General features: G+C 40.4%; 1 protein-coding gene across 1 annotated transcript in view; it reads right to left on the bottom strand.

Annotated features, from left to right (window-relative positions):
- Positions 1-3,011: 3,011 nt before the first annotated feature.
- The window catches only part of LOC106884068 (WD repeat-containing protein 81), a 33,825-nt gene continuing 11,836 nt past the window's right edge, over positions 3,012-25,000 (bottom strand). Inside the window, exons 3-27 of the mRNA XM_014935286.3 lie at positions 24,760-24,913; positions 23,350-24,558; positions 22,393-22,554; positions 21,671-21,714; positions 20,955-21,117; positions 19,487-19,665; positions 17,478-19,174; positions 16,832-16,971; positions 16,548-16,667; positions 15,882-16,215; positions 15,291-15,506; positions 14,279-14,414; positions 13,857-13,981; positions 13,474-13,515; positions 12,854-13,040; positions 12,040-12,110; positions 11,030-11,089; positions 9,901-10,021; positions 9,420-9,522; positions 8,593-8,723; positions 7,411-7,472; positions 6,413-6,552; positions 5,583-5,682; positions 4,523-4,623; positions 3,012-3,144 (exon numbers count right to left, since the gene is read on the bottom strand). Of these exons, the coding sequence (XP_014790772.1) occupies positions 3,016-3,144; positions 4,523-4,623; positions 5,583-5,682; positions 6,413-6,552; positions 7,411-7,472; positions 8,593-8,723; positions 9,420-9,522; positions 9,901-10,021; positions 11,030-11,089; positions 12,040-12,110; positions 12,854-13,040; positions 13,474-13,515; positions 13,857-13,981; positions 14,279-14,414; positions 15,291-15,506; positions 15,882-16,215; positions 16,548-16,667; positions 16,832-16,971; positions 17,478-19,174; positions 19,487-19,665; positions 20,955-21,117; positions 21,671-21,714; positions 22,393-22,554; positions 23,350-24,558; positions 24,760-24,913 (5,926 nt within the window). The 3' untranslated portion in view covers positions 3,012-3,015. The remainder of the gene's footprint in view (positions 3,145-4,522; positions 4,624-5,582; positions 5,683-6,412; positions 6,553-7,410; positions 7,473-8,592; positions 8,724-9,419; positions 9,523-9,900; positions 10,022-11,029; positions 11,090-12,039; positions 12,111-12,853; positions 13,041-13,473; positions 13,516-13,856; positions 13,982-14,278; positions 14,415-15,290; positions 15,507-15,881; positions 16,216-16,547; positions 16,668-16,831; positions 16,972-17,477; positions 19,175-19,486; positions 19,666-20,954; positions 21,118-21,670; positions 21,715-22,392; positions 22,555-23,349; positions 24,559-24,759; positions 24,914-25,000) is intronic.

Consider the following 25,000-nt stretch of genomic DNA (forward strand, 5'->3'; position numbering starts at 1 on the left):
CTCTGTAAGCGATATTATATTTTTATATGAAAAGACCCACAGTTTCTTTTTGTCGGAATAAATTAATAATAAATTAATTATATCATACAAACGTTTCTGATTTTTTTTTATTTGGAATATAGCCTGTCATTTAGCTGCTTTCATCTGACCTCAGAATTTGACTTGGTAGTCCATTCATTTGAATCCAGAAGGACAAAATACATTGTCGACTTTGGCAGCATTTGAACTCAGAGCATACAGGGTTGAAAGAAGAAATATCGCCAAGCATTTCTCCAACATCTTCATGATTCTACCGGATCACTGTCTTCTTAATAGTAATCCTTTCTACTGTAGTCTCAAGGCCTTACACTATGAAGGCGGGGTTAGTTGATCACATCAACCCCAGTGCTTAACTGGTACTTATTTCATTGACTCTGTGTTTAACCCTTTTGATACCAACCTACCTGAAACCACCTCTGATGTATAGTTTCTTTTTTGACCCAGGAAGGGGAAAAGACAAAATTGGTTTTAGCAGAATTTGAAATCAGGACAGACAGAAAAAGAAAAAAAAAAAAAATCATTTTAACACAGGCAAAAAGACATACATTTTGAAGAAGACAACAATTACCAAAATCGACACAGTACTGATCTGGTTCTTTGTTTCTTTTTATTATTATCAACACAGGAAGAATGGAAGGCCAAGTTGACCTGGGTGAGAATTGAACACAAACCATAATTTAAATACTAACAAGTGTTTCGTTCGCAGCACAGCCAGTTCTCCCTTTGCATAATAGTCATAATAATAATAATAATAATAATAATAATAATAATAATAATAATAATAATAATAATAATAATAATAATAATAATAATAATAATGATAATAATAATTGTTCCAAATTTTGGCTCAAGGCCAGCAATTTTATGGAAGATGTAAATCAATTACAATGACCCCCAGTATTTGACTGGTACATCATTTTTGACCCTGAATGGATGAAAGGCAAAGTCAGCCTCGGTGGAATTTGAACTCAGAACATTAAGAGCCAGAGGAATTGCCAATATGCAATTTGTCCGACACACTACGAATTCTGCCAACACACTGCCTTTATTATTATCTTATTATTATTATTATTATTATTATTATTATTATTATTATTATTATTATTTATTCTTATTAATGTTATTAATAATAATAATAATACTAAGGAATGAGTGATGAACACATTAAATATTGGAGCTGAGTACTTGTTCAACTCAAAAGAAATATTTACATTGTGTTACCAAGGTTACAAAGGAGGAAATTTCAGGGTGGGGGTGGGGGAGATGTGTGTGCTTAATGTCTTATAAATAATGATGATGATAATTATGGTGAAGGTGATGGTAGTGGTAGCAATGATTCTGGGAAGTTGGCGGTGATGATGGATGTGCTGGGAATTATAATAAAGGTGATGATGGAGGGGTGGGGGTGAGGAGAAGGAACAGGAAAGTGGAGTGGGGTGAAAAGGAGGCAGGAAAGTAACAGAGGGAGGAGGAGGAGGTTTGAGAATGGGATGATCACACATGCAGCCCTAAGGGAAAAACCCAAAGTAGAATGGCAGAGCAGGGACCAGATGGTATGGGTTGGAGGTCAGTGATTACAGTTAAGGGTTAGGGATTAGGGATTAGGATTAAAGGCTTAGGTTTAGGGGTTAGGGGTTATGATTTTATCTGCCCTGCTTATGTCTTGCTGCCATATCTTCAGTGTGAGATATAAATATGCAAGTTCAGAGAGTCAGGGGTCAGACATTAGCTGTTTCATATGCCCAACCATTGCACTTCTTTATTATGATATAATACTGTTTTTAACGAAGGTTTATGAGCAGAAATTTTCTTAGAAGGGGACGGTCAGTTATATCAATGACCCCCAACTACCTGAGTGGTACTTTATGTTATCAGTTCCAGAAGGATGAAAAGCAGAGTGGATGTGAGTGGGATTTGAACTTAGTCTGTAATAGCGATTTCAAAGTTTTGGCAAAGGGCCAGCAACTTTTGAGGGGAGGAGGAAGTTGATTACACTGACCCCAGGACTGGACTGGTACTTCTTTCATCGAATTCAACAGGAGGACATGTAAAGTTCACCGTTGGCAGAATTTGGATTTCGAATATAAAGACAAATTGAATCGCTGTGAAGAATTTTCTATGGCATGTTAACTATTCTGTCAGCTCACACCCTTTCAATAATAATAATAATAATAATCCTTTCTATTGTAGGCACAAGGCCTGAAATTTGGGGGAGGGGGATAGTCGGTGACATTGAGCCCAATGTGCAACTGGTACTTAATTTAACAACCCTGAAAGGGTGAAAGGCAAAGTCGACCTCGGCAGAATTTGAACTCAGAACATAGCGACGGGCGAAATACCACTGAGCATTTCATCCAGCGTGCTAACGAGTCTGCCAGCTCGCTGCCTTAATAATAATAATAATAATAATAATAATAATAATAACAATAATAATAATAATAATAATAATAATAGTAGTAATAATAATAATAATAATAATAATAATAATAATAATAATGGTTTGAAATTTTGACACAAGGCCAGCAATTTTAAGGGCAGGAAGTTAGTCAATGAGAGGATTTGAACTGAAAATGTTAAGAGCCAGGAATAAATACCACAAAGCATTTTTTCTTAGGAGGATGGCAGGGTTGGGCAGGGGTTAGCATATAATGTAACCCCCCCCCCCCCATATATGACTAGTAATTATTTCATTGATTCCGGAAGAATGAAAGATTGAAATGTATTTTGGTGGGATTTGAAATCAGAACATGGAGCGTAACAAGCTATTCTGTTCATTCAGTCAACCAATTCTGGCCATCCACTGCCCAAATAATTATTATATAATGATAATGATGATAATGAAATGATGATGATGATGGTGGTGGTGGTGGCAGTGGTAATTAATAAAAGATGTCTCTCTCTCTCTCTCCCATATAAAAGCAGGACTATGTCCATGAGAGAGTATTTCCCCCCCCCACATTTTTTAAAACTGATTTTTCAACAGAGGAGTTGGATAGCTCCGTTGTCAGCTCCCAGAAGTAACGTCCTGTTCAGTGGAAGAACTGCCATACTTGCTAAGACTCCTTTAAATGTATCTGGGTGGAGTTTCGTATTGCTGTAGCTGGCCTAGAAAGAGAAATATAATGTACAACATTATGCACGAGAAAATGTATGGCTGTGTACGTACATGCGAGCGCACGGGGTGGGGGTAGGCACAAGCAGGGCATACATACATTCTTTTCTACTAAGTACAAGACCTCAACCCCAGTACACAACTGGTACTTGATTTATCGACTCTCTGAGTGGTTGGCGTTAGGAAGGGCATCCAGCTGTAGAAACTCTGCCAAATCAGACTGGAGCCTGGTGTTGCCATCCGGTTTCACCAGTCCTCAGTCAAATCGTCCAACCCATGCTAGCATGGAAAGCGGACGTTAAACGATGATGATGATGATGATGAAAAGGATGAAAGGCAAAGTCAACCTCGGCGGAATTTGAACTCAGAACATAAAGACAGACGAAACACTGCTAAGCATTTCTCCTGGCGTGCTAACGATTCTAACAGCTCACATGTTGGTGTGTGTGTATATATATATATATATATACTTGTCACATCTCTATTATCTTCTCTCTCTCTCTTCCACTGATGTAGCATGTTTCCCCTTTATTGCAAAGCATCTATTTCTGTCTTTCTATTCATACTCTAACCTCTCATCACTTGGCACAAAGCCACCTCCCTCAAGGCTACCCCCTCTCTCAGTTCAGCGGGGTCTTTGTCTGGCAAGTTATTTGGTGACCTCACTGGTGCTGGTGCTGCACAAGGAACACTTAATAAACTCTGTAAAGTGAGAAAGGCATCCAACTACAAAAACCATACCAAATCAGCCAGCAGACCTTGGCACAGTGTTGTGATTAGCCCTCTCCTTTCAAACTGTTCAACCCATGCTAGCATGGAAAATAAGTATTAAATGATGATCACACACACATATCATCATCATCCTTTAGTACCCATTTTCCATGCTGGTGTAATCTGGATAGTTTGACAGGAACTGGCAAGTCAAAAGACTGTACCAAGCTTCACTGTCTACTTGGGCAAGGTTTTTATGCCTAGATGCCCTTCCTAACACCAACCAATCTACAAAGTGGACTGGGTAATTTTGATGCCACACCAGCACCAGTAAAGTCACCAAGTATCTTGCAAGACAAAGACCCCACCACCACCACCACCACCACCACCTCAACTAAGAGGGGGAGTAATATTATAATAAGGGTAGTCAGTCCATCATTCTGACATTCATTTTACCATGCTTGCATGGGTCAGATGGAATTCATTTTGGCAGATTTTCTCCAGCCAGATGTCATTCCTGTCACTAAGATTGAAAATGAATGACACAATTTATAGGATAGTCATACTTGCTTACAATTACGACATAATCTATACAATAAAACACACACACAAACACACATGCCATGCATCTTTTAGGTTCTTGTGAATTCTCATACTCACATGCCGATCAATGGAAGAGTGGACACCAATTTTATTGCCTGCTGTGGCAGAGATGATCTGATTACGGTACAAACCAATGCAGTGAACGGGTTCTGATGCACCTGGGAAAAAAAAACGAACACACATTAGTAACAAAACCTACATCGGACACATTGAGAGAGAGAGAGAGAGCTGAGCAAATTGGGTGGACCACTGTGTGGTCACTTGGGGTTGTTAGAAATAGCAACTAAATCTTACTCAACTCCACAACTGAATGCAGCCAGTCATCACTCACGGGTCACGAGTAAACATCACTCGATAGCTACAACCATGCTTTTGCTGAATGTTTAAGGGTCCTTTATAGTTGCAAATAGACATAGACATTGTTTGGGTACCCTCAGATTTGACCCAGTGGTATACGGAGGATGTTACAGCTGGAGGTGGGGGAGAAAGAGGGAGAGGGAGTAGAGAAGGGGAGAGGGAGTAGGGGGGAGTGGGTAGGGGGAGTGGATAGGGGGGGAGTAGAGAGGGGGGAGTAGAAAGGGGGAGAGGGAGTAGAGGGAGAGTAGGTGAGAAAGAGACAATGAGAGAGTGGGTGAGAGAGGCAGATGAGAAAGAGAGAGTGTGGATGAGAGAGAAAGGTAGGTGAAAGAGAGAGAGCTACTCCAGCATGGTACTCATTTACAGCTGAGTAGACTGAAGCAACAAGAAAAAGTGAAAGCGTCTTGCTCAAGGACACAATGTAATTCCCGGGCCAGGAATTGAACCCACAAACTTATGAGAGATAGCCAGGACGCTGACCACCAGGCAACATGTTTTCATACCACACAATCTTAACCCCGCCCACGAAATTATTGGCCTTGTGCCAAAATTTGAAACCAATAAAAGAGAAGTTTATATTAATATTGAAGAAAGAGCGCCACCGTTCATATGACGGGTCACTTTTGGAAGCAGAACTTTTTTATGACCGTCGAGAGATATGTCAAGGGAGATAACTCTATATTTTGTATTTCATTTAAATATTTTAATGTGTTTCGCAGTCTCGCAATGTATCTAAATGTGCGTGAAGAACAGGACTTACCCTTGAACTGACAGATTTCCTTCAGGTCACTGGAGTTCCACAGCCGCATAGTTTGGTCAAAGGAGGATGTCACAAACGTGTGACGGTTGCATGCTTTGATCTGTGAAGAAACAATAACAGTTTTGAAGAGGATTGTGGTAGCATGGTAGATGTGGTGGTGTGGTGGTCGTCGATACGATGATTATAATGGTGTTGGTGATTTATATACATATATATAAATCACCAACACCATTATAATCATCGTATCGACGACCACCACACCACCACATCTACCATGTTAAAGGAGAGAAGAGATGAGATGTGATTGTGTGATGTTCATGTCTTCCCTAATCACCTGAGTGGCATAAAGAGAGACTGTGAACCACGTGTTGCTCACCAGAAAAGAGAAAAATAAGGAAAAAAATAAGGTGGCAGTGATGATTATGGTGAATCACCAGCAATATGATGGCCAAAATGTTTTTTTATCTTAGGTTTGTTTCTTGACCAAATCAGACACAGAGTTTAAACAATAATAATAATCCTTTCTACTATAGGCACAAAGCCTGAAATTTGGGGAAGGGATTAAGTCGATTAGATCGACCCCAATACTCAACTGGTACTTAATTTATCGACCCCGAAAGGACGAAAGCTGAAATCGACCTCAGTGGAATTTGAACTTAGAACGTAGCGAAAGGCGAAATACTGCTAAGCATTTCGTCCAACGTGCTCACGATTCTGCTAGCTTGCTGCCTTAAGTTAAACAATAATGATGATGATGATGATGATGATGACCAAAATATGAGAAACAACCTAAACCTTGACAACACTGGCAACCAAGCAAAATATCTTACCTGCAATATATCAGTGTCATGAGCCTTTCGCTGACCAAGAAGTGTACCAGCCCTGATATCAAGAACTGAGACAATCCCAGAAGAGAAGGCCACAGCAACCCAATTGCTGTCTGGGCTGACAGTTACTGATCTGATCACACCTGAAACAAAGAAGAAATCAGAGTTTCAACTTGATGCATTGCTATGAGAATATATATGTGGGCAAGTCTGTGTGTTGTGGGTGCCAACATAACATGGCAGTCCTGGTTTTGGACGAATGTTGCTGTAATTTAGCTAAAAAAGGACTGCCATGTTATGCTGGCAAATAATCTTTACTCCAAAGTACTGTTGCTGAATATCTCTCGTTGTGAGATTTAAAAATAGTAATTTTCTAATTTAAGATGCCCCATCATGATTTGAAGTTTACTGTAAGAAACCATTCTAATTATGAATAAATTAATTGATAAAACATTCAACACAAATTAATGTTAGCAGCAGTTTGAGACAGAAATGAGAAATGGGTCCACTGACAAAAATGTCTGAAGGACAGACTTTTTTCTCATTGCTTATAAGGTCTTATTTCACTTTGAATATATTTGTAATTACATGTGCTTGTGCATGTGCATGTGCATTCTTGCACATGTATGTGTGTGTGTGAGAGCATAAAGCAGAGACTGTTAAATTACGTTGCTCCACTCATCATTCCATTCCATCTGCTACTGGTGGAGTGGGTCCTGTCACTGTTAACTTTTTTGCTATCATACTTCAGGTAAATGACATTACCTTTCTTTCAAGCAATTTTGAAGACAATGAAGGATTTGATAAAACAACCTTACCATTACTAAAATGATGTTTGAAACAAAAATTAACATTGAACTTTAATGAGAAGTTATAGTTTCGATCAGATGAAACAGGACGTTTGGGTTACTGAAACAGGGTCAGTCTCAGGTGAAAATAACGATTATTATCTCTATTTTTTTACATAGAGCAAATAACAAATGAAAGTCTTTTATAATTACCAGCTGACACAGGAGAGCATCTATATTCATGAGCATAGCTACCTGTACGCAGGTCCAAAAACCTTCAAAGAAATGAAAATAAATTAGATACCGTTTCTTCTTTACAGAAATTTACTCTTTTTCATAAGATACTATTATGATTATTATAAATAAAGAAAGAAATCATTATTATTATTATTATTATTATTATTATCTGGCAAAAGGCAACAAGGTGACAAAATGCTTAGCAGCATTTTCTTGAGCTTTACGTTCCTAGTTCAAATCCAGCTGAAATTGACTCTGCTTCTCATATTTTCAGTGAAATAAGATTCAATTGACCACTGCGGCCAATGTAATTAATAAGGTCCCTTCCTCCAAAATTTCAGGATTTGTAGCAGAAAGGGTTTCATTGCAATTCTACCAGTATTACTAGATGTCCATTTGCATCAACTTCGTTTGTCCGGCACCTTTTCTGTAGTCTTTGCTGTGCCAAGCTAAAAGACTTTCCTATAGAATCAGGGAATTCTTCTCCATATCTGACATCCTCAACAAATCGTTCAAACTTTGAGCAAATGGTTCTAAAGCTCCGATTACAACTGTGGTGATGGTATTAAAATTTGGTACAAGAGGAGGGGCAGGGCTTGTCAGCTGCATTGACCCTCAGTATACATCTGCTACTTATATTATCAACTTTGAAAGGATGAAAGGCAAAGACAATCTCAGCAGGATTTGAACTCAGAACATGAAGAGTTGGAAGAAATACTTTCTGGGCATTTTGTCTGACTTGCTAATGATTTAGCCAGATTGCCCCCTTCAAAATAAAGATGACTTCATGACAATAATAATCTTTCTTACTAAAGGCACAAGGCCTGAAATTTGGGGGGAGGGGGTAAGTCGATTACATCAACCCCAGTGTTTCATTGGTACTCAATTTATTGACCCCGAAAGGATGAAAGGCAAAGTCGACCTCGGCGGAATTTGAACTCAGAACTCTTTACGATCCAGGTTCAAATTCCACTGAGGTTGCCTTTGCCTTTCATTCCTTCGAGGTCAATAAAGTTGAGCACTGAGGTTGATGTAAACAACTTGTCCTCTCCCCCCAGAAATTGCTGGCCTTGTTCCAAAACTTGAAGCCAGTATTATCCCACTTTCTCTCCTTTCCACACACACACATAGCGTTTATACATACACAAAATATACAACCTGAGAGTGGAATCATTAGTCGCAGTAATCATCATAGAACTTGGTGCTGGAATTGGTGCCAGGGCAATCACAGGACTGTTCTTTGATGATTCCAACTGACGGACACAGTCTCCTCGAAATGGATCCCATATCTACAATGAGACAAACAAATTGCAAACATGTGGTATACATATACATATATATATATATATATATATATATATATATATATATATTATATATATATATATATATATATATATATACATACAAATATTCTATAATTATAAACATAATTATAATCAGGGGTCAGCTAATTGCTTCACCATGCACCAAATTTAGAAATAGGAGTTAAAATGGCTTTTCTACTACCATAAAGAATCATGTGGCTGGGAAGGAAACTTCTTACCATACAGCCACTTGTGTCTACACACACACACACACAGACAGACTAGGTGTGTTGGTCTAGTTTCCAAACCAGGACTTCTTATTTCCTATCAGAAAATTTGTGATGAGCAGCCTGATAGATCAAAAAGATTGATGACATCAGCAAAAAGCTGGCCACTGAAGTTTGAGTGATGCACATCAAATAGATTGATGATGTCAGCAATGAGTTGACCAATGAAGCTTATAGAAGTTCATAGAGGGCCACCAATAACAGATAACATGTATATGTATACCCACACACAGGCAAGTGTGTTTACGTTTGTTTGTGTCTGAAGGAAATGGGGTAAATATGTATTCAAGTTTAAGTTAGGGTTGGGAAAGCTTGTGTGTGTGTGTGTGTGTGTGTGTGTGTGAGTGCACACTTTTTTTAATTTGCTGCAAAAATGCAAGGAGTCACTTACATGCACAGTACTGTCACTGGATGCAACCAGACGGACACTCTCCAAGAAGCCAACGCTAAACACGGACTTCTTGTGCAACCGATACGTCCATTGACAACCACATCTGCAACAGAAACAAAACAGTCAAGGTTACATTTCCATGTTCAAAGAGAAAATAAAAAAAAGCTTAATTTACCTTCACTGACTCAGGTGTGCGATTAAACTGGGAACAGAAAAGTGCCGAGTTCAATACATATATTTTTTAATCTTTTACTTGTTTCAGTCATTGGACCATGGGACTGAGCCTGGAATCATGTGGTTGGGAAGCAAGCCTCTTACCATGCAGCCATGCCTGTGCCTACAGTATTTAACACTTGATATCACTTCTATCAATCTTACCGTTCTAGGAGAGTCTGCAAACCTCATGAATTCTGTACTTTCTCACTGGTCTGACATAGAAAACATAAAATGAAACAAGAGCACTAAGAGAGTGCAAACTTACTTTCCGGATCCATCTCCAAAGCTGGTCAGTGACCAGAGTTTAACAGTCTTGTCTTTACTTGCACTGATGAAGGAGCTCTCACTGTCCAACACACACAGTGATCTGATGCTGGTGTTGTGACCTGGAAATATAGCAACAGACAACAACAACAACAATAACAATGGTTCCAAATTTTGGCACAAGGCCAGCAATTTTGAGGGGAGGGGGGGGCTTAGTCAATAACATTGACCCCACCCACCCACCCAATACTTGACTGGTACTTCATATTATTGATTCTGGACCGAGTTAACCTTGATAGGATTTGAACTCAGAATGTCTTGAGCTGGAGCAAATATCGCAAGGCTTTATGTGAAATAAATAAACAAAACTAAATAAAGTAAAATTAGAATATAAAAATGAGAGTGGGTTTGTTCAAGGGAGACAACTACCATAAAAAATGATTAAGAAATAAATATTTGTAAAAAAGTGCTAGAAATGAAATTCGTTACAATTTCCTTGATAATATAAAAAGTTTGCAACAGGAATTTCACCTAATCCACAATAATTTATGAATTTTAACTTTTCATTAAAACCATTCTGGTCTTGGAACAAAATGTCCAGTTTCTCAGTGAGGCACAAACCACAGCCAGCACAACTTAGAACAAACATGACTAAATGTAATGGGAAACCAAGAATGGACTCTTACATTTTAATAGTGGTGAACTATGTTTTCTTTAGGTACCAGACATACTTGGACAAGGTTGTGTTGTTTCTTAGATGTGTAAATATATTGGGAATACTTTGCTTTTCAAAGAATTCACTGACTCTAAGTCAGCATTGTCATCAAGAAAAAGCATAGCACAATAGACTGAAGGGTTTCAAAAAGACTATTGCTACTAAATGAAGAAGTCATAGAAATATTACAGAAGAGTCAAGAGTGTAGAAGAGTGAATTCTACTATTTTTGTGAAATAACTTCCTGCCGTTAAACTTAACAGAGGCTGCAAAGTTAATCGCACGAGAATAACTGAACTACATACAAAAACAGATATATGCATATTCTGAATGATTGATACGGAAGACTATACATAGTTAATCGGATGGGGTGGGAGAGATGAGAAAAAGAGAGAGTTGGGGGTATAAAGACTTACCCAAGAAAGTTTGCAGTTTGATGTGTTTGAAGTTGAAGGCTGCTGTTCGGTCACTCAGCCCTGTACAAAGAGATATCAACAAATGAAACGGTTAGGGAATACAATACAAACAGGTCTGAATGAATATCTATGTGATCTAGATTTATATATATATATATATATATATATATATATATATATATATATATATAAATATATATATATATATATATATATACACATGCCAGTGGGTGTAACCAGCCCACTTATGAGTACATTGGACAATAAACTTTGCTTGCGAAGACCTACTGAGGTAAGTGAAATCAAAATCAAAATCGCTGACATGGCCAATGACAGTACATCCTGATTGGCACTCATGCCAGTGGAACGTTAAAAGCACATCCACACTGGCATCGACCCCACTCAAATGGTGCTTTTTATGTGCCACCAGCACAGGAGCCAGTCAGCCGGCACTGGCATCAACCACACTCAGATGGTGCTTTTTACGTGCCATATGATGGGCTTGTTTTAGCTTCTATCAACCACATCCACTGACAAGGCTTTGGTCGGCCTGGGGCTGTAGTTTGCCATGTAGTGGAACTAAGCCCACTTTGGTTGGGGAGAAAACTCCTTACCATGCAACCATGCCTGTGCCTTCAGTGTAGAACTGTGAATCCTATCTCACCTGAAGAGAATCCTATCTCACCTTTGCACCTCTGCCTAGTAGGTTTGTAAGGGAAGACATCCTCTTAGTAACCAGGTGAACTCTTCTGTTTTATCTGGGTGTCATGTCAGAGTGACATCAAGGCATTGCTTGCCAGGTGGTTTCACAGAGTGTACCTTCACACATATTGGTCTTAGTGTACCTTCACACACATCCTCTAGAGGTAGAGGTCGTTTTAATAAATCAAGAATTCTTGTTGTATGGCATTTGATATACCTGTATTTGTTTATGGTGTTCAAATACAAGCCATTGTCCACTCTCAGTTATTTCCCTAAGCTAATTCTTATTTAGACAGAAGTATACTTACCCAGTTCATGTTCCCAGTAGGCCAGCCAGTTGCCTCGTAGGTGGCGTTGGTTGTTCACCTCCATTTCAGGGCTGAAAATAAGAACACAAAACCATGTTAATATATATATGTGTGTGTGTAAGGCAGCGAGCTGGCAGAAACGTTAGCATGCTGGGCGAAATGCTTAGCAGTATTTCATCTGTCTTTATGTTCTGAGCTCAAATTCCGTCGAGGTTGACTTTGCCTTTCATCTTTGCGGAGTTGATAAATTAAGTACCAGTTACGTACTGGAGATCGATCTAATTGACTGCCCCCCCTCCCACTCCCCAAAACTTTCAGGCCTTGTGCCTAGAGTAGAAAAGAATACATATAAATATATGTGTGTCTTAGGGTAACTATCAGAATCATTAGAATGCTTTGTGGCATTTTGCCCATCTTTATGTTACAAGTTCAAATTCTACTAAAGTCAACCTTTCATCCTTTCAGGGTTGATAAAACGAACACCAGTTGAGTACTGAGGTGGTCGATTTAATCTACCTCCCCTCCCCCAAAATTGCAGGCATTGTGCCAAAATGAAACACCAATATATACATGTGGGTCATAGGGCAGCGAGCTCACAGGAATGTTAGCATGCTGACCAGAGCCTTCAACAGTTTGGGCATCAAGGTATGTAACTCCTCATCTCAAAAATATAGAATAGCAGCATATATACGTCTGTATTATATTCATGTCCTTTACTCCAAACATCTTAACGAGTGTGTTAATGTATGTATATGCGTGTGTGTGTGGGGGGGGGGGGGGGTGCAGCTGCACTCAATGTAATGTTGTCACTTACTTTTTGAGATCCTCCTGTCCAATATGAAGGATTCCGGTGTGCTTATAGCCTGGACTCACTGCAGGTACCTCTGGATGTCCACTGCCCAGTTGCTGCTGAAGTTCTATCCGGTTGCCAACTACTGCGACGTTGCTGCCAATCCCACCATGGGGCCCAGGGTCTTCGGTCTTGGCCAGTAAGCTTTCGACTGTCATTGGAAAAAGGGAAAGGTAAAAGGAATTTGTAGCGGTTTTGGTGGTAGTGGGAGGAGGAGGAAAGAAAACGAAGAGGGAGATACAAGAGTGGAAAAGGAGGAGGGAAGAGGGGGAGTTGGGTGAGGGAGGAGTAGGGGAGAAGAAGAGAAGGGGAGAAGAGGAGTAGGAGAGAAGAAGAAGAGGGGAGTTGATTAAATCAGCCCCAGTACTTAAAGTACCAGTCATGTAATGGAACATAAGCATTAGATGATGATGATGACAATAATGATGATGACAATGATGATGAGTATTCAATATGCATATAGTGTGTGTGTGTGTGTGTGTGTGTGTGTGTGTGTGTGTGTGTGTGTGTGAGAGAGAGAGAGAGAGAGAGAGAGAGAGAGAGAGAGAGAGAGAGAGAGACAAAGACAGTGAGAATAGACTTACTGGTTTTAGAGTCACTTGGTGTCTCAAGGTCAGGAGTCACACCTGTAAAAATAAAAAAATAGCAATTAAATAAGAACTTATTCACTGTTTGTAACATCAGAGATTGGTCTGGGAAGAGCCCTAGCAGAGTGTATGGTTGCAGTGTATGGCAAGGAGTGGTGAGTCTGTCTGGGACCCTACATCCCTCCTACACAACCCTCAATGTGATAAATTATTGCAAATGCTAAATGGACACAAACTGTTGATTTTTATGTACAAAAAATATGAATTTCATAACATTTGAGATGATATTGCATAGGAATAAATACAGTGGTTGGTTATGCTCCGCTAATTACTTGAAATAGTTTGAGATGGTTGGGTGGTTGAATGGTTAGCATACTTACCTTCAATGGAAGAATCAAAGGACTCACTTAGTGCTGATGATGGTAATTTGTCGAGGGTGCTGTCATATTGGCTACAGAGCTGTCGAATGAGATCATCGTTCCAGAGTGACTGTTCCATGTGGATGCTGGTTTGGGTTTGATGAGAAACCAAGAATACAAGAGTGAGATGAATAGTAAGACATACAAGACAACCCATGGTTCTATGATGCAAGATTTCGGTTTTAAAAGGATCCAAGTTGAAAGGGATTCCTTTGAAATTTCATGTTAATTCATATTCCAAAAACAGTTTAAGAATAACAAATTTATTTTACTAAATTCTTTGTAATATTCAAAATTAATCGGAAGAAACACAGAGCATCTCAAACTAAATACAGTAACGAAAGGGTTAAGAGGCCAAATCTGTACACCTGGATTCTACTCACCTGCCAAAGATTTGGCACAGAGGAATATATGCTGCATGAGCCAACTCTGGTGAGAAGACATTCTTCATTTCCTGCTTCACATGTTCTGGCTGTTTGTCAATGGTATTGTTCATCGGCAGGGGGCTGATGCTATAGTCTGGTAAATGAGGAGAAGAAAAAAAGAAATAAACAGAAAAAAAGTTAATCAAAACTGAAAATGTAAATGGTAAACTGACAGTTTTGGAAATGATAATAATAATAACAATAATAATTCTTTCTACTATAGGCACAAGGCCTGAAATTTGGGAGAGGCGGGAGTGGGGATAGCTGACTATATCGACCCTCACTTCTTGACTGGTACCTATTTTATTGGCACCCGAGAGGATGAAAGGCAAAGTCGTCCTTGACGGAATTTCAACTCAGAATGTGAAGACAAACGAAATAACATTAAGCAGTTCGCCCAGAGTGCTAACCATTCTGCTAGCTCGTCACTTTGATAATAATAATAATAATGATCCTGTCTACTATAGGCACAAGGCCTGAAATTTTCGGGGTGGGGACTAGTCAATTAGATTGACCCCAGTGTTTCACTGGTATTTAATTTATCGACCCTGAAAGAATGAAAGGCAAAGTCGACCTCAGTGTAATTAGAACCCAGAATGTGGAGACAGATGAAATGCTGCTAAGCAATTTGACCAGCGTACTAACGATTCTGCCAGCTGATCTAATGGTTTCAAATTTTGGCACAAAGCCAGCAAGTTTAGGAGAGGGGAAAGGAGATAATCGATTACATCGACCCCAGTATTTCACTGGTATTCATTTCATCAACCATGGAAGGTCGAAAGCAAAGTCAACCTCGGTGGAATTTGAACCTAGAACTTAAAGACAGACAAAATGCCATGAAGTATATTGATCAGTGTGCTAACGATTCTACCAGTTCACTTTATTATCATTATCATTATCATTATTATAATTATCATTATCTTTATTATTATTATTATTATTATTATTATTATTAACAACTGGTACTCACCACTGAGATTACTCTTGGTCAATGATGTAATGCTGGTCGTGCTCCCTGCTCTCTTGCAGCGTGACTTCAACAAACGGAACGCCTGTGATGTTGGTGTTGCTGATGTTGTTGGTGAGGACCGATGCAGTTCATGGATGTTGACTGGGGAACCAATTTTATATTCTTCAGTGTTGGCATCAATCTTGATCTTCCAATACAGTTCCTCGGAGTCTTCACCTGTAAACACAAAACCCAACATAGAGTATAGAATAGGCACACTACTACATTAATATACACCCTGATATAAACAGCTTAACTTTAAAACACAACTCAACATTTAGTGGCTCTGCAAAACATCTAAGTAAGATGTTTCTCACACATTACAGACATAGTTTGCTTTTACCTTCCTCTTGAGTTTGATTTTCCTACAGAAGTAAGCAAACTCTGTACCTATTCACAATTTAGGTCAAAATTGTTATCAGAGCTTCTAATTCAAACATATGAAAAACACCCAGTCCACACTGTGAAGTGGTTGGCATTTGGAAGGGCTTCCAGTTGTAAAACCCTTGCCATATTTATATACATACACCCAATAAGCCAAGCAATACTCACTGTCATTGGAAGCCACTGATCCAGAGATCTTTTCCCTGACCTGTCCCTTGGAGCTGCTGCCAGCCACAGCTTGTGTCCGATGCAGAAAGTCCTTGTGACTTCCACTTGGACACGCATCCGGACAATGCACCAAATAGAATGAGTTGAAAAAGAGCTGCATGGTTTCAGTCAAGTGCTTCCTGGTCATCTCAAAGCCAATTCTCACCCCAACAATGTAGAGCACATCCACCACTTTATGCAGAATGAGGCTGCGTGCATGCGTCCCACTCGGGAAGCAGATGGGCAGTGCAGTAAGTTGCATCACTGAATGTAGTATTTTGTGCACCTTCAGATCCTGTGCAAAGAGAAAAGAAGACATGATGTACATGGATATACATAAATCGTGGCAGTATGTCGTGCTTGAGAAAAAGACCCATCAAGCTGAGCAAAATCGTAGTCAAGGCAGATACCAGTGTCACGCAAATGGCACCTGTGCTGGTGGCACATAAAGGCACCCATTACACTCCACAGAGTTCCCTACTCCTAACCCACACAGTATCACACAAAATGTACCCCACCCCTCATGTGCCACCCACAGACTCACACTTTACCTGTATTCATTCACTCAACAGCTCACATATTTATGAACACTCCCTGACAAACCAATTAGCAGTGGGCAATATTTACCTGGAGAAGGTCCATAAGGGTTTTCTCAGAGAGCAGTGGAACCATGTGGCGCATGAGGACCAATGAGGCGATCAGCCCTGCTTCTGCTGCTTGGCTCATCTCTTTCTCAGCAGCTGTTACCTAGCAACAAACAGAACCACAGAAGTGTTAAAAGGAAGAAGCAGCAAGCAGAGACGAGCTGGGGTAAATTTTAGAAGAAACTGTTTGATGGTCAGTGTAAGGATTTGAGGAAAATATTGAGTAAGGGGTAGGGTGGGGTTAGGGGGGAAACTGGAGTCACTCACCATGTCCTCCATGGCTGGGAAATACTGCAAGAGTATGACCTGTTCACCATACAACAGGGCCATAAAGGAGAGACAGTCCAGCACCTTGACAGCAGAGACATCTCCGTTGACCAACTGGCTGGACTTGCGACAGTTTGAAGCTGGAAAATATATAAGATAAGAGATAAAGTGTCTTGTATCAGTATTAGCATGTGATATAATCAATATTCTTTTTTACTCTAGGCATGAATTTCTGGGGAGTGGGTCCAGTCGATTAGATCGACCCCAGTGTGCAACTGGTACTTAATTTATCAACCCTGAAAGGATGAAAGGCAAAGTCGACCTCGGTGGAATTTGAACTCAGTAAGTAAAGACGGAAGAAATACTGCTAAGCATTTTGCCTGGCGTGCTAACGATTCTGCCAGCCTGCCGCCTAATAATAATAATAATAATAATAATAATGCAGTGTGTTAGAATAGAGGTTGTATGGAAGTGGTGGCAGTGGTTGTGATGGTAGTGGTGAAGGGGATGGCGGTGGTGGTGGTGATGGTTTTGGTGGTTGTAGTGGTGGTGGTGTTAGTAGTGGTAGTAGTATTGGCAGTGGTGGTGATGGTGGTGTTGGTGTTGGTGTTGGTTGTGGCGGTGGTTGGTATGCTTTATAACTCACTGTTCTCTGTTGCCGTCAATAATTGTTCTTCATCCATGTAGCAGAGCGGAAGAAGTCTGATAAGGTTGAGCGAGAAATAACGGGCCGCCAGCAACGGACCGAGCCTGTGGCATAACCACTTCACACTGTCTGACGACACATCACGGATGTTCACAATCTCCTCCCACTTACTACCTTCCATGCACTTTCTGAACTCGTCTGTCTCACTGCGCACCATATGCATCTGCGGGACCTGGCTGCTTGGCAGCGAAGTGCACATGTCAGTCGATCTGTCCCCGCTACTTGATGCTGGGGAATCGTCTTTCTGCGATGACGATCGATGACGTTCTTGATACGCTTCAGTTTTGCTGCTGACATCATCGTGTTCGTGACTGCCGCCGATGACGACATCGTTATCGTACTCGTTATTGCCATCAATATTATTGTTGTTGTTGTTGTTACTGTTGTTACTGCCTGCATTTATGTTGATGTGGTCGTCTTCCTCATCTTCCTCGGACTGCGACAATTTCAGCTGAGGAGAAAGGTCACTAGCATTGTCTTCCGAAGCAGACAGCTGTTCATCCATGTCTCTGTCACTGATCCGGCTGCAAACACGGCTGTTGCTATGGCTACGGTCCCGCCGGTTGGACCGGTCATGTATAGATACCGGGAAGGAGAAACGTCGACCATTTTGGAATAAAGAATTGGTGTCATCATCATCCATGCCAAGCAATGGCTGCTTGTATGGAATCTCATCACTCTTCAGGGAGTCACGGCCAATGCTTGCCGTGTCAGATCCCCTTTCACTGCCCATTTTCTCGTCAACTCCAAGTAACACATTCTCATCAAAGTCTTCATATTCTTCTGCGTCTTCATCAGTTTCCAACCCTGCTGGGACGTCCAGGAGAGTTTCCTCCCCTGTTAACGTCTCGGCACTGTTGCTACACTCTTCACTGACCTCTTCCGGGCATGCTGGGATTGGATTGCGTACTTTACGGGAGAAATCTGATTTCTGACGGTGGAACTCAACGACTTCAGGAAGATCTGAGTCAGTTTCTATGACAAAGTCTTTATAACCAGCCACTGCCTCTACAAGAAGTGTTGAAAAATTTTCAAGGAATGTCTGAAGCTGAAAACGCACCAGCAACTGTACAAGGAATTTGTGGTGGTGCAATTTGATATGCTTTGGGGTAGAAAATTCTTCAGCATAAAGTTTCACTATTTGAGGAAGGAATTTCTTCTTTGCAACTTCAGGACCAAGCTGGCAAGACATAATGTCAAACAGGGTCCAGGCAGCTTGCACCGCTGTCTCATTGTTCTGAAGAAGTTCTTCAACATAAGGCAATAGAAGATCAACTCCTTCTTGACCAAGGACCACATCGTACTTTTGCAAGAATGCCTGGAGAATGGCCACTTTCTCTCGTGCCAATACTTTGACCAACTTGCATCTTTCAGCAGTGGTTTTGTCATTGGACAGTTGTAGCTGTTCAATTTCAAAGTCAATCTGTTTGAGGTGACAGAGGCAGTGATAGAGCTGGGGGAAATAAGAAGGAAATGGAATGATGTCAACCATTTGGTGGGTGAGGAGGCTTGGGGTGGGTGGAGGCAACCCCAGTTCGTTGATTGGAACGTAGTTGAAGACGGGACCAGTGTCACCAAGGAGCGGTTTAAATTCTTCAGTTAGCTGTAGCAATATGGTGGCTGCTTGTCGTAACGGTCTGGAATACAAGAGAAGAAGAAAATTAAATATGCAAGAAAAATCTGAAGAACTCAAGAGCAAACAAAGCAAAATAGGAAAGAGGGGCTGAGAGTTGTTTCCCTATAAGAGGAGACACTTAGTTGGGCAAGGAAGGAGAGTATATTTTAGATTAAAATAAAAAAGAACTTTGTTTTATCTTAATTTTGAAAAATAAACGACATATAAAAAAACCACATTATTTATGGGATGACCCAATATATTCATAAAAACCCACACACGTACATGCACAAACTCAGAGAATATAGATGGGCACCAAGTGACAATACCTTACCTAGGAATAGCACTGATATCCATTTGGCACAATTTGTAGATTAGCTGGTACTGTTCTTTGAGAGGAGCGCTGGGACCCAAAAGACGGGTTTTGTGGCCAAGGAACATCTCACCCAGTAAACAGCCGAATGCCTGCATGTCATGAGTCACGGTGACTTTAGGCGAGAGGAAACTGGACCCCTGAAACAATAAAGGTTCGAATTTCACATTGAGTTATTGCACAGGCATCCCTGACACCACCACCTGACCTGTTAGAAATAGCAGCCAAGTTTCTTCGAATTCATATTCTATAGTCTTAAAAGAAAGAAATCTATATGGAGTAGTGTAATCATAGACCTTTTAACTTTTACTTGTTATAGTCATTAGGCTTTGGCCATGCTGGGGCACCACCTTGAAGGATTTAGTCAAACAAATCATATTCTATCGGTCCTTTTTTATTGAACTGCTAAGATATGGGGATGTAAACAAATCAACAGAGTTGTTAAGGGGTGGTGGAGTCAAATGCACATGTATATATATGGGGCTAAAGTAGAAGACACCTGCTATGCCTGAGAACTGAACCTGGTTTCAAAACAAGCTTCTTAACTATACAGCTTTGCCTGCACCTATGATACTGAATGTCTGGGAAAATACGAGATGGTCATGGCTAGAATGTCTCCGATTGTTGGTCTTCATGGTCATAGCATACACAGCAGAAACAAATCTCTCACCTCACCACTGATCTACAAAGAACCCTTCAAAGTAGGAACATCGTTGTGTAATTTAAAAGTGATTTGATTAGCTCGTTAAGACAGAGTTCAAACCCAACTGCAGGTGTGTGACCCGAAGAGGAGCTAAACCCTACTGTTTCATCTCAAAGTCAATAACAGTGATCACACATTACCTGGATATCTCCAATACCTGAAATATCCAGATGTTGATCCAACAATTGGAAAGAAAGATTTTTAGCTGATGAATGGGGGGGGGGGGATGCAAAGGAACTAATGAGAAAACCTTGGCATCCACACATCATATATGATACCCATTCCCAGTTTTTTGTTTTTTTTTTCAAGCACCAGAATAACTTGAGACTTATGAAAGAAAAGCTTTATACTACTCAGAATGTATGAAATGAGGGCTAACTGAGAGACCCCCTTTGGTCATGACTGACCATGGGATTGCACCTAGAAGGTTACGCTCTGAGGCAAAAGAGACTGAAAGAATAAGAACCAGGCTTAAAAGAAAATAAGTCCTGGGGTCAATTCGTTGAACTAAAATTCTTCGAGGCAGTGGCCCCAACATAGCTGCTTTCTAATGTCTGGAACAAGTAAAAAGATTAAAAAAATAAAAGATACGTTCCCCTTCCACTTTCTTGAGTATCTAGATATAAGCGGGGGTATCTACCTGTAACACGAGTCTAAGGAAAGGTTAACTTTGAACAGGCATCAAGAATCAGAAACTAGAAGAAAGGAATAACCATAATTATTTACCTGTGTAGAAGACTCTCTGGGCTGATTGCAAACAGCTTTAGGACTGAAAGAGTACAAAGCTTCAAGGTGTTCTAGGTTCGATAATGGCTTGTCGTCCATGCTGAGAGGGATATTGTCTCCGAACCACATATAGTCATTGTCACAAGACTGGTCTTCAGTAAAACTGATCGTAAATGGAAGAAAACAGAAATGAAAAACAACTGAATAAAAATGATAGAATTAATAATGTTGGCTGTAATAATAATGATGGCTTCTCCCTGTGGTCCAAAGCAGAACCTAACCAGTCAACAAAGGGTGCCTCAATATAGTTACTTGTCATGCAAGAAATAGCAGCCAAATCTTCATTACTTATATATATACTTATATGTATGTGTGTGTGTATATATATATATATATATATATATATATATATATATATATATATATATATATATATATACATACATGCATACAAACACACACATATATGGGTGGGTGGCTTCTTTCAGATTCTGAGTACCAAATCCACTCACAAGGCTTTGGTTGGCCCAGGAAAATAGTAGAAGGCACTTGCCCAAAGTGCTCCAGAATAAGATTGAACCAAAGACCACGTGGTTTAAGAAGCAAACTTCTTGCCACACAGCCACCTCTAACTGTTGAATAAAGCCAAAGACATAATCAAGGTTTTTAAATTAATGAAACACTGTTATAGAAGACCAATGATTCCAGACACTCACCTGAAACAATCTTCTGATCCAGATCCATCACGATTCACAGAAACCTAAAATCAGGAGAGAGAGACTAAACAAGACATTGTTTTAATTGTAGAGAACAAAGGGTCAGGGGTCAAAGGTCACAGAGAATGGTCAGCGGCTAGAAGTCAAGGGGTGATGAATGATTAGAAGCCAGCAACAGCCAGACTTTTTGATCAGTTGAATTAAGTTTGGGACATATTTGACCTGTTAAAAGAAAATCCTTTTTACTGTAGTATGTTGTGGGGAAAATTGTTGCTTTAGCAACAGGTATTAAAGCACCAACGGTTGTTTCAGAGCAACTCTTGTGGACCAACGAATGCATTTCAAGCTCTTTTATTATCGTCAGTACAAGACATCAAGGGAGATAAACCTGAAATGACTCTGGATGTCAATGCTTCTGTATATAAAATCAGGAAAGATTATTAAGTGACTGCGTGCCTTGCTGTAAAGATAACAATTGACCAGAGGTCAGAAGATGGACAACAAATGAGTATGAAAGCAGTCTTATATCAGAAACAGTAAATGGTCAAAGATCAAGGGAATCAAGCAGCATTGGAGGTCAGAGGTCAGGGAGTCAAGCAGTGTTGGAGGCCAGAGGTCAGGGACTTAAAAAGTGTAAGAGGTCAGAGGTCAAGAGAGTCAAGCAGTGTTGGAGGTCAGAGGTCAGGGAGTCAAGCAGTGTAGCAAAAGAAACAATGTGTTACCTGGAGTGTCTCATATTCAAAGTAGAGTTTCTTTGGCGGCAGGATTCGTTGAGGATGAGGATGGTCAAACAGCTGGACAACACCACAGTTGGTCACGTTAGTATGGTTGTCCACCAATTGCAAGTGGACATTTTTGGATTCCACAGATGCTTCTCCACTCAGCTGAAGATGGCAGCGGCAGAGGATAGGGAAAACAAGATAAAAAAAAGAAAACTGAATGACGCACCAGAGAGAGGAGAGTGAGTCATCATCATCATCATATCCTTACAACCACTCCCCTAACATCATTGCTTCCTTCTCTTCCTCTTCATCATCACCATCACTGCAATAATCACCATGTTTATCATCATAGGAATAAATTGAGCCAATGAGGAAGCCCACATTGTTGTCATGTGATCTAATAGAAATAGCAACCAAATCTTCCTCAAGTCATACCCTAAAACAAGAATGGGGTGTCAATGGCCTTTTAGGTCCGTGAATGTGGCCTTCTTGAAAAAAAAATCAGGATTTTGTATAAAAAAAGCATATTTTTGTTAATTGTATGGTATTATATTTATTTGATTTCTTACCATAATCATCAACATTGTTTAACATCAGTTTTTGATGCTGGCATAAACTGGATGGTTTGAAAGGAGCTAGAAAGTGAGAGAACTACATTAAACTCCAATGTCTGCTTTGGCATGATTTCTATGGCTGGATGCCATTCCTAACACCAACAACACTTTTAAGGGTAGAGACCGTTTCCACTGTTAATTACTCAAACATACAGAGTTGAACTCAAAGTGCCTTTTTTCTGTCTGCAGCCAATCAAACAGGAGCAAGCAGAGAAAGATGCTTGTTCAGGGACAAACACTGAACATGTTGTTAGAAGATGTGCATTGATAATCAATGAACAACCAAGAAACCTGGAAGAAGAAAACAGAAATCCATCCCAATGAGAAAAGGTTGAGCACTGACCTTGTATCCAAATGTCAAATCGATCCAGTCATGGAGGCCAGCAGACACTCGGTTACTCTCCAGCATGGCCATGTGCTTTGAGATGAAATCATGCGGGTTCCTGCACCAGTTAGGTACTGCGAGGTCAGGCAGGTCAGCATGTAATGATTTGAAGATAGATGGATCAATGAAAAACTCTGGAATGCACTCATCTGGTGTCCACTGCTGGATACGAGTAATACTAGCTGGGTACTCACTGGGCACCCAGTATGGTCGCACATGGGCACACAGTATTGGTTTTGATGTCCTTCGTGCTTTGTACACATAGTAGGTGATGTCGGACAGTACATCAGACACGTGGTGTGGAATGTAAGTAGAGCGGTGTGCTGGGTCCCCTGAAACTATAGGCATTTCTTCATAGGTCAAGTCTAGTTGACGGTCACCCTTGTTCAAGCGATACTTCGTTTTTGAGAGGTCGCGGAAGTTTTTGTGTTCAGAGGTGAAGTCTGAGACCCACGGCAAAATTGGGTGGTTGTTAGGATCACCAAAGCGCCGACCGGCCAAATGGTTTAGTATCATCAAATACTTGAAGTTGCTGAGACGCCGATGAACCCAGTCGGACACAATGTTAGAGAGATCATCAATGGAATAAACCGTGTACAGGCAAGAACGGACAAAATTCTGAGCATCATCAACTAAGGATCTCGTGAGCTTAGGGGAGGAATAAGGGAATACTGAAGTAGATATGTTGCTCTTCGTTTCTGGTCTGTTGATGGTCAGGTTGCATTGGAAGGACACATGAGGTAAGGAGAGGTTTACCCAAAGCTTCTTATCAACATTGACCTGATGCAACTTCAAATGACCGGCAGAGATGCCCCTGCTATGTGCATACTGTAAGGTTTGGAGAATCTGGTATTGTACAAAGAGGGATTTGGCATGTGACTCCTTGAACAAAGAAGGGCTATAGGAGACCACATCCCACAGTGTGTATGGAAAGTAGGGTTGAATGAGCAGAAACTGCTCAGAAAGTTCCAGAAACAGATGTATTGGGACTACATTATGGAATGGTTGAGTTGAAGATCCCTCTGTTGCTGAGGGCAAAGGTGATGAACGGGATTGTTGCTGTTGTTGCTGCTGCTGCTGTTGTTGATGTTGCTGTTGGCAACCATCAATTCGAATCACATGTCTTGGTTTGAACCGCAGTACAATTTCACGGAATAAATCTGTAAACTAGATTGAGAAAGAGCAGAAATTAATTTAGAGTAAGCATGTGAATGTACACAAGTAAGAATTAGTGTATATGTGAGCACAGACATGGTTGAATGGGCAAGAAGTTCACTTCACAATAGTGAAGTCATGAGAGGCAGACTTGAAGCTGACAAGAAGAAGAAGAACAACAACAACTGTATCTAATGTGAATCTGTGACTTACCTTCCTCTTTTTACCGTCGCTCGTCACTTGCCGCGTGAGTAAGTTTAAGCAGGCATTCTGATAGAGGTTCTTTCGATTTTCCTGACAAATGTATGTCAACAATTCAGACAGGCTGTAGTCCTTCAGGTCACAACAGAGAGGACGGTCAGGTAAACTGGTCAAAGGATGGAAGAGGGCAGAGAAAACTTCATGAAACAGGTCTGTTACCGATGTATGTGTGTGTGGGTATGTAGTGAGGATG

The sequence above is a fragment of the Octopus bimaculoides genome, chromosome 11 (genome assembly GCF_046866305.1).
Source record: "Octopus bimaculoides isolate indiv1 chromosome 11, ASM4686630v1, whole genome shotgun sequence".
Taxonomy (NCBI): Eukaryota; Metazoa; Mollusca; class Cephalopoda; order Octopoda; family Octopodidae; genus Octopus; species Octopus bimaculoides.